The 9,580-nt window shown below is 37.0% G+C and overlaps 1 protein-coding gene across 1 annotated transcript; it reads left to right on the plus strand.

Moving 5' to 3' along the window:
• The first annotated feature begins 5,284 nt into the window (after positions 1-5,284).
• Positions 5,285-7,866, plus strand: LOC131643136 (uncharacterized). Its single transcript, XM_058913290.1, has 3 exons — positions 5,285-5,700; positions 5,917-6,454; positions 6,571-7,866. The coding sequence occupies exons 1-3, from the start codon at positions 5,285-5,287 to the stop codon at positions 7,864-7,866; spliced, it is 2,250 nt and encodes a 749-aa protein (XP_058769273.1).
• Positions 7,867-9,580: the final 1,714 nt, after the last annotated feature.

A 9,580-nucleotide genomic window follows, 5' to 3' on the forward strand; every position in this document is an offset into this window, starting at 1 on the left:
AGACTTTAACATACTAAAAACTCTTAAGTATTATTGGATACTCTCACGATCAAACCTTAGGGACATGACTAAGTCTTCTTGACTGAACCTGTATAAATTTCTTCTATCATTTCTCTTACTCTTAACTCTTTATTTTCTACTTATTTACTTTCCGCTGCTTAATTCTAAAACATTTTTATTAACATGTTTTTAAACTCTAAAAATGATAACAAAATGTTTTCAAAGTATCGTTTTTGTAAAACCCTTAATTCACCCTCCTCTTGTGTGTGGAGTCACATGTTTAACAAGTGGTATCAGAGCCTAACTCCTGCTTAAATACTAATCATCTCATGAGGAAAATGACTTCCAACACCTTTTCTAACAAGATATATTTCCTAAACACACCTCCACTATTTAATGGTGTTAGTTTGAATTATGGAAAGCTAAATTTAATTTTTTTATTCAAAGCATTGATTTTGAATTGTGAGAAACAATAATCAACGACCCATTTACCCCAACTCACCAAGTAAATGGAGAAGTAAATTAACCCTATTTCCTTTGGACCGTAGAGGAAAAGAAAAAATTAGAAATTGATTTTAAAATCAAGAATTTCCTAGTAAAGTATTTAGATGATAGCAAACTCCTCTATGTTTACAATTGCAAATCCGCAAGGAAATATGGGATACTCTTGAAATTACATATAGAGTTTTTCCAAGTATCAAGTAGGAGCAAATGAACACACGATATGAAGATGAATGTTTAAGTCATATTGTTTCTCCAAACTCTGGAATTTTAGAAATTATATTGGAACACTTGTTACTAATCAATATCTAAGAATTAAGAATTGAAAATTTATCCCAATCCTTAAATCAAGATATGAGAGTGTTTATGAATTTAAGGAGAAATCAAAGAAGGATGAAATTACAAAAAAAAAATGAACGAGCTAGTTAAATTACTTAAAGATGAATGAATGTATTAACTCAAAGATGGAATAATATTCAACAAATTCATCAAACTCATATTAAACAACTCCAATGGTGTCTTTCAGAAGAATATACTCAGTAATTGAACGATCCTTGGTAAATTCAACATCAGATGAAGGAACCTCGTATGTGAAAGGATATGAAGAAGAAGCATCATCCAATGAAATCTTCAAAAGCTGGAAAAAAACTAAGCCCCCTTAAATGAAAAATCAACATCAGGGAGAACCATAGAAGAATCCTCTTCCAACAAAGAAGATGAAGTTTTCTTGAAAGCATCCCATGAAGAAGATGATTATGAGGTAACAAAGCCATCATACAAGCATTTGTTAAAAATAAGTGCTAAGTTAATTGAAGAAAATGATAAAATTAAAAACATAACTTAGAATTTAAGGAGTATATAGAGTTTCTTGAAGAAAGCAATAAAATACTTAAGTTAGAAATAACTAATACTACAAACTCAGCAGGAACTTGTGAGACTTCTATCTCATTGAAAAAATAAATTACATATATGCGTGAAAACCCAAGTAAACTTACTAAGGGGAAAGAAAACCTTGACTTGATCTTATCAATTCAGAGGCCTTCATTAAATAAAAATGGACTAGGATTTAAATCAGATAGAACATCGAATAAAAAGATAAGTAGGAAGAAAATGAACCATCTTGTTTATAAATGCTCACATTGTAATAGATTCAGCCACTTAGAGCCCTTTTGTTTTGATAAGTTAAAAAAGTCTAAAGTTAATAATCTTAGATCTTCTAGGAGAATTAACACACCTGGACCCATGAAAATTTTGGTACCAAAGTGAAACCCTAGTATGTTTTGCAGGGATGCTTTGCAACTCAAAGCCTTTGCACATATTAAATGAATTTCTGCAAAGCAAAGAGTATGAGTATACAATGTTTTTTAAGTCTCTAACTCAGAAATAATCGTTGATGGTGGATATCAATGATGGTGATCAAAGCAGAGTTTTTCCGTTGAGGGTGATCTCAACATCATTGACCAAGTTGTCATACTTGCGAGTCTACTTAGACTCGTAAAGGGTCCTGTTAAAAGGGTAAGTATTTCATTTATCGTTTTCACAGAGATTAGTGCGATACTACTATCGTTCTACAGTTAAATGTGTTTTGAGTTAACGTTTTGTAAGAGTTTGGTGACATGAAATGTAGGTTGCATAAAAAGTAAACAAAGATAGTAAAATAGGGATTAAAAACGATTTGAGAAAATTGTGCCAAGATTATTTTTCGTTAGCTTGCTTCGTACATACTCGATTAATCATGCATATGAACTTATTAATGATTAATATAACCACGTATCTTCTCGATACCGTTTATCTCTAAGGCAATATTGTGAATATTATCATATTAACTATTAGATGATCTCTCATGCCAACAATCAACATGATAATTTTAAAATCTTGATACAAGTGATTATCAACTCCCAAATATATCTCGAGAGTTTGTTTATTGATAGATGAATATCTTTTAGGTTAAGGTTTGAAACATATCTCTCAATAGTGATTCAAAACAACAAATAGAACATGAATAACAAGATATTCACCATATATTAATCATCAATCAAGTTCATACATAACCGGTGGATACGGTAGGTTACGAATCGATGGGCTTACTCCTTTCTTCTTACCTTCTTGAATTATTTTCTTCTTCTCCTCATTTTTTTCTTTCTTTGGCTCTTCTTTTTCAACTTTCTCCTTTTCAACTAAAACTCCCTCATTTTTTTCCTACTTCCTTCTCTTTTTCTATCCTATCTTCCTCATTATCAACTTCCTTCTCAACCACATTCTCCACTACTCTCCCACTCCTAGTTAAAATTGCTTTATAGTGCCCTTTAGGATTATGTTGAGTGTTTGCTGAAAATGATGCTCCAGTTTGTTTTCCGGCCAATTGCTTGGCTAATTATCCCACTTGAGTCTCTAGATTCTTAATCGTCGCTTCATTACTCTTTTGGTTCACCATTGAAGCTTGTTGAAGGTGTTTTATGTTGGCTGCATTATTGGTAAAACATACCTGGTTGATTTTGTATATGCGGGTTGCATATATGTGTGAAGCTAATACAAGTTTTGTAGTGAATGTCATGATCGATGTCATGACATCCGTGTGTGACAGCAGGAGCTGTTATTGTTTATTAATTGTGTTTCCTGATTTATCCCTTTTATCAGTTTAGGAAACTTTTTATTGAGTGCTGCACATTTCGTCCAGAAGATCCTACTGACATCACATATTGTAACAGACAGTTGGCGTGTGAATTAGGTTAACTTTGTTAACCCTAATGTGTTTCTTAAAGAGCCCACGGCCCAAGACTGCATATAAAAAGGATTGCAATCCTAATTTGGAACGCAGACAGAAGATTGTGTATTGTGAAGAACGGTTGTTTTGTAACTGTCTCGTGTGATCTAAGCAATTGTCTTTGATGATTGCGTTGGAATTAGTTTGTGTTTTGTAATGTCACTCTAAGCTTTTAAGCACGAGTGTGTGTCTCTTGATTGAAGATTTTAAGCAGATCAAGGTGTGTTTTTGAAGAGTGTTTTCTATCTGTAATTGTTTATTGTTTATGTGTAATCACTGCTGTGATTGAGGGGGAGTGAAATGGAGATATTCCATATCTAGGTAGAACCTAAGTAGAAGGGTCATTGGGTAGTGATTAAGTGAGAAGTTGTAAACGGGGGAGTTTAGCTTTGAATTGATACTACTGATAATGGACTTCATCCCTGGCTTGATAGCCCCCAAAGTAGGTTGTTTGAACCGAACTGGGTAAACAATTCTGTGTGTTCTTTATTGTTTTTATGTTGTTTTGTTATTACTGTCTGTACTGCATAATTGTGGATGTCATAACATCTAGTTTGACATCGAGCGTGTGTTACTAGAATTTTCAATTGGCATCAGAGCAGGCACCCTGCCTGTTTACATCTGGGTGAGATCTAGGGATAACAAAATTTTGGTACTATGTAGAAGGAACTGTTAGTGTTTGGAATCAGACCACCTATCCTGGATGGCTCTAACTATGACTACTGGAAACCTCGTATGGTAGCAGTCATTAAATCAGTGGACAGCATGGCCAGGAGAGATGTTGAAAGCGGATGGAAACATCCTGAGAAAATTCTGGAAGATGGAACCACTGTTCTAATTCCTGAAACTCAATGGAGCAAATCTGAAGAAGAGTTAGCTTTGGGCAATTCCAAAGCCCTAAGTGCACTGTTCAATGGTATTAAAAAGAACATCTTTAGACTTGTGCAACACTGTGAGCTGGCTAAAGAAGCTTGGGATATTCTCAAAACACCACATGAAGGCACGTCCAAGGTAAAGATGTCGAGACTTCAAATACTTACCACTAAGTTTGAAAATCTCAAGATGAAAGAGGATGAAACCATTTATGAATTTTACATGTATGTCCGCGAGATTTCAAACGACTCAGCAACCTTAGTTGAGAAAATGACTGAAGAAAAACTGGTAAGGAAGATCCTCAGATCACTGCCTAAGAGATTTGATATGAAGGTAACTGGCATAGAGGAAGCTCAAGACATCAGCAACATGAAGCTGGACGAACTTATTGGTTCTCTACAAACCTTTGAGTTAAGCATCTTGCAACCATAGACTCCCTCAGTAGTGAAGTAAGCATGTTGAACCACAAACTTGATCAAATGACCAAGTCATTCAAAATGCTAGACAAAGAACAGAAGACATGTCTGGAGTGGGATTTGTGGCTAAAGAGGAATTAATCTCTGGACTCAGGAGGACAGAATCCAAGACTTGTGTGACTAACCAAATGTCAATTCAAATGTCACAACATCAAGGAAACATGAGAAGGAGGCACTCAAAGAAAAGGTTCCAGAAATGGAGGTGTCATCACTGTGGAAGATTTGGTCACATAAAACCGTTCTGCTTCAGAATAGTTGGATATCTATACCACACTCATCGAGCCAAACCTGAGTTTAACACCTACAACAGAAAGCATCAATGGGCAGATAAGAATCTTGCTCTGGTAGCACACACTTCTCTAAGAAGGCCAGCAAAAGAAGATTGGTACCTTGATAGTGGTTGTTCAAATCATATGACCGGGAGGAAGAGCTCTCTAGTAGATCTCAAAATAGAAGGAAACAACTATGTAACCCTGGGTGATGGACAAATAAGAGAAGTCAAAGGTGTTGGAAAGACAGAAGGGGTGGGTATCCCCAATCTAAACAATTTCTACTTGTACAAGGACTGGCTGCAAACCTTATAAGCATCAGTCAGTTGTGTGATGAAGGATTTAATGTCAGGTTCACCAAAAAAGAGTGCATCATCACTAATGAAGCAAATGAGGAAGCCATGAAGGGATTTAGATCCAAGGATAATTGTTATCTATGGAAGCCTGACACTCCTGTCCACCCCTCTGACTACTCCATGATCAAAGAAGAATTAAAATTTTACCGTCACGAATCTGATGAATCTGATGAGTCTGATGAATCTGATGAAGAATCCTATGTTGGAGATCTCACCAAAATTGAACTGTCTACTGGTTTTTCTGAGACCTGTGTAATGAATGAGAAACTGTGTGCAAAAGTAAGGGAGTACAGAAGTATCAATAGATTTCTGTTAGAAGAAAGAGTAAGCCTTGTGATGGACATTACAGATCGGGAAAGAAAACTTGAAAAGTCAAATGTGAGCAATGATCCTAAAAGACTATCTGAAAGCAATGTCACGGAGAATGTTGCAACAACATCTAAAGACATTGTGACAGAAAAGTGTATGTTGGGTATCTGCTACCAAAACATATTATAGCAATTAATCCACGTGAGGGAATACTATTTGGGCTGTGTAAAAATCCATGTTTTGAAATTTCCCTCACTCAGTGTGCATATAAAGCCTCCTCGATCCCCTAGTATCCTAAAAACGGCAAACTTTCCTAGTAGTTCTGCTAGCTACTCTCTGAGGTTGATCTACTTCAATTGTTTTCACAGGTGTGAAACAAGTTCTGGTTATCTAAGTTTCATAATGTCTCAGCAATTGAGTGATGAATCTCCCGTTTCAGACTCGGCAACACCGGAAGAGTCCTCTAACCCTAATAGGGTTCTTAAGGTTGTTCCTTTAAGGACAATTAGCAGTGCCGAAGTAAAGGCCACAAAGCCTAAAACGACTCATGCAAAACGGCCCAAGGAGGGTATTCATAACAAGGGTATCAAATCCTCAGCATCTGCTACCATGGAGGAACTTACTAAAGAAGGATCCAAATATGTCGATAGCGCAATTACCAGGATTGTTACTCATATTCTGAAGGAGAATCATCAAGTGCCTGGAATATCTATTCCTCTTCAAACCATAATGGTTGATCCCCTCAACAACACCAGTAAGGCTGAGGCTGTTCACACCATTGATAGTGACCTAGAAATCAACAAGGATGAACAAGGGTTTACTAAGAATACCAATGTCACCGAGGATGTCAATGACATCGACAATAATGAGCACCCTAAAGCCAATACTGAAACTGATACTAATGTGGTAGACTTAGATGAATACTCTGATGACGAATTACTTACCTCCTTGAATCCTAGTGTAGCCAACAGGCTAATGACAAGAAGAAAAGGCAAAGTTGTTGTCCAATGTTCACCTAAAAGGAGCACTCAAGTGAAAAACCTGCCAAAGACATTGTCAGGAAGAAAAGTACTTCTGCAGGTCCTGTCAAGAGCAAAGTTGTAACCAAGAGTAAAGGGGTTAATCCGTCAAAATCTTGGAGCAGGGTCATTCCAAAGAAAAGAAATGAGCGGGAAATTGTTGAACCTGAATCTGATGTTGAAGCGAATGTCCCTGACATTCCATCGAGGAAGAATCCTACAACCAGTAAGCTTGCTGCTAGTATTCCTGAAGTTCCCATTGATAATGTGTCCTTCCACTATGCCTCTAGTGCCACCAGATGGAAGTATGTTCTCCAAAAGAGATTGGCTGTTGAAAGGGAATTGGCTCCAAATGCTCTTGAAAACAAGAAGGTCTTAGAGCTGATTCAAGAAGCTGGACTGCTAAAAACTGTGTGCAATCTTCCCAAATGTTATGAGAAGCTGGTCAAAGAATTTGTGGTAAACCTATCTGAAGATTATGGCGACAGCAGGAGTGCAGACTACAAAAAGGTGTTTGTAAGAGGTAAGTGTGTATCGTTCTCTCCTTCTATGATTAATAAATTCTTGGAAAGAACGAATGAAGCTCAAACCAAGCTGGAAGTAACAGACAGCCAGGTCTATCAAGTGATCACAGCCAAGCAAGTAAAAAGTTGGCCCATGAAAGAAAAGTTAACTGCAAGTAAGTTGAGCATCAAGTATGCAATGCTTCATAAGATAGGAGCAGCTAATTGGGTTCCAACAAATCACAAGTCCACTATCTCAACTGTGTTTGGTAGATTTCTGTATGTTGTAGGAACAAAGGCAAAGTTTGATTATGGAGCATATATTTTTGATCAAACCATGAAGCATGCTGGAAGCTTCAGTATTAAGGGTTCAATTGTCTTTCCATCCCTTTTGTGTGGTATAATTCTGGACCAGTATTCAAACATTCTCAATGAACATGATGTAGTGTGCAAAAGAGAAAGTCCCTTGGCCTTCCATTACAAACTGTTTCAGGGTAAGCATGTTCCAAACATTGTCATGACATCAGCTGAAACGTCCAAATCTGGAGCATCAGTCAGCAAAGCAAAAGTCATAGCAATGCTAAAAGAGACTTGCAAAGAACTGGATTCAAGAAAAATATCTCTTGAAAAACTGATACATACTCTGGAAATGGATGAGAATGAGGAGTTTGCAGATACTGAAGAGATGGAAGACAAAGATGAACAAGAAGGGGAAGAAGAAAGTGCTAGTCCGGCTGATGACTCTGAGAAAGAAAGTTCTTCAGACACCTCAAGTGGGTCTGAATCTGGGCAGTAATTGCAGCTGGAGTCTTGTTTGTTTTTTTTTGTTCTTTTGTTTTGTTTGATTTGTTCCTTTTCTTTTAGTTCTGTCTGTTTTATTTAATTTCGGTCAGTTTAAATTTTTGGACTTATTTAAACTTGGAGGAGAAGTTTTTTTCTGTTGGTTTTGGCAACATTTGTGGCCAAACAGGGGGAGAAGTAACATATGTCACCCCAGAACAACAAGAATGGTGGTTGTGTGTGATCAACAATTATAATTGCTTATTTTTGTGTTGATCTGTTTGTGCTTGTGCTACTCTTGTGGCTGTCTGTCTATTTTTATCTTGTATCCGCTGCAAGTATTTCTCTAGTATGGTGTGACAGGTTGTTTTAGCCAAAAATTTGCCAAAGGGGGAGATTGAAGGTGTTTTATGTTGGCTGCATTATTGGTAAAACATATCTGGTTGATTTTGTATATGCAGTTTGCATATATGTGTGAAGCTAATACAGGTTTTGTAGTGAGTGTCGTGATCGATGTCATGACATCCGTGTGTGACAGCAGGAGCTGTTATTGTTTATTAATTGTGTTTCCTGATTTATCCCTTTTATCAGTTTAGGAAACTTTTTATTGAGTGCTGCATATCTCGTCCAGAAGATCCTACTGACAGCACATATTGTAACAGACAGTTGGCGTGTGAATTAGGTTAACTTTGTTAACCCTAATGTGTTTCTTAAAAAGCCCAAGGCCCAAGAATGCATATAAAAAATACTACAATCCTAATTTGGGACGCAGACAGAAGATTGTGTATTGTGAAGAACGGTTATTCTGTAACTGTCTCGTGTGGTCCAAGCAATTGTCTTTGATGATTGCGTTGGAATTAGTTTGTGTTTTGTAATGTCACTCTAAGCTTTTAAGCACGAGTGTGTGTCTCTTGATTGAAGCTTTTAAGCAGATCAAGGTGTGTTTTTGAAGAGTGTCTTCTATCTGTAATTGTTTATTGTTTATGTGTAATCACTGCTGTGATTGAGGGGGAATGGAATGGAGATATTCCATATCTAGGTAGAACCTAGGTAGAAGGGTCATTGGGTAGTGATTAAATGAGAAGTTGTAAACGGGGGAGTTTAGCTTTGAATTGATACTACTGATAGTGGACTTCATCCCTGGCTTGGTAGCCCCCAGAGTAGGTAGTTTGAACCGAACTGGGTAAACAATTATGTGTGTTCTTTACTGTTTTTATGCTGTTTCGTTATTACTGTCTGTGCTGCACAATTATGGATGTCATAACATCCAGTTTGACATTGAGCGTGTGTTACTAGAATTTTCACTTGTATAAATTGATTCAATGTTTCCTCCAAGTTTGAAGGCTTCTCTTGAGGAGGTGGTTGTTGATAAGGATTTTGTATATTGAAATTCTCCGATCTCCACCCTTGGCCATATGGTTGTGAATTTTTCCTTTGTTGATACCTCCCTTGGTTTTGATAAGGAGCTTGTCGTTGTGGGTATCCTCCTTGATTCTGATTGCCCGTGTAATTTTCCTCTGCATTAATGGGTGGACAATATCCGGTAGGGTTCTCTCCACTACAAAGTTCACATAGATCAACTTATTTGTTCTTGTTGGGGAGTTCTTGTAACTCTTTAAATTGTTGGGGAAGCCTTGCCATTTTCTTGTTAAGCTCCTCCACCTGCTGAGAGAGTAACTTATTTTGAGCAAGAATTGCATCGTTGGTACCAAACTCAATAATACCGGGCT

This window comes from Vicia villosa, unplaced genomic scaffold (genome assembly GCF_029867415.1).
Source record: "Vicia villosa cultivar HV-30 ecotype Madison, WI unplaced genomic scaffold, Vvil1.0 scaffold7, whole genome shotgun sequence".
NCBI classification, from domain to species: Eukaryota; Viridiplantae; Streptophyta; class Magnoliopsida; order Fabales; family Fabaceae; genus Vicia; species Vicia villosa.